We start from the raw sequence: 433 nt of genomic DNA, 5'->3' as shown, positions 1-433 counted from the left end.
TGTGTGTGTGTGTGTTACCTCATTGACGGCACACATCCGTGCTATGGATCCTATGTTGTTGGTGATGGTGACCAGCATGGCTCGGGCCAGGTCTTCTTTGCTGATGCTGTCTCGCTTCTCTTTGCACATCATGTGACCAAAACTGCAATCAGAACTTCATTTAAACCCACTCAGTGTGTTTCCTGCGTGGACGTGGTACAGCGTGCGTGTGATCCTCAGGTAACAGACGCCAGACACTCACCTGGACGCCACGGCGCAGCCCTGCAGGCCGAAGCGCTCGTAGTCTCCCCCGTAGATGTCTCTCACCAGCTTGTCCACGTTGGTGGAGTCGCCCTTGCTGGCCATTTCCAACGCCTCCTCGAACGTCTCGCAGCCCGTCAGCAGACAGCACAGACCCAGGAATGTCCCGCCTCCGAGACTGAGAGAGGGAGAG

The 433-nt window shown here is 56.6% G+C and overlaps 1 protein-coding gene across 1 annotated transcript; it reads right to left on the bottom strand.

Moving 5' to 3' along the window:
* Positions 1 to 13: 13 nt before the first annotated feature.
* LOC107988270 (pantothenate kinase 3-like) lies at positions 14 to 429 on the bottom strand (the record flags this gene model as incomplete). Its single annotated transcript, XM_017031158.2, has 2 exons — positions 14 to 142; positions 242 to 429. Coding segments are annotated over 2 exons (317 nt in total), but the record flags the coding sequence as incomplete, so codon positions are not given.
* Positions 430 to 433: the final 4 nt, after the last annotated feature.

Source organism: Cynoglossus semilaevis, unplaced genomic scaffold (genome assembly GCF_000523025.1).
Source record: "Cynoglossus semilaevis isolate Cse_v1.0 unplaced genomic scaffold, Cse_v1.0 C18733837, whole genome shotgun sequence".
Classification (NCBI taxonomy): Eukaryota; Metazoa; Chordata; class Actinopteri; order Pleuronectiformes; family Cynoglossidae; genus Cynoglossus; species Cynoglossus semilaevis.
Note: the sequence above shows the minus strand (reverse complement) of the source record. Positions and strands in the feature narration are given on the sequence as shown.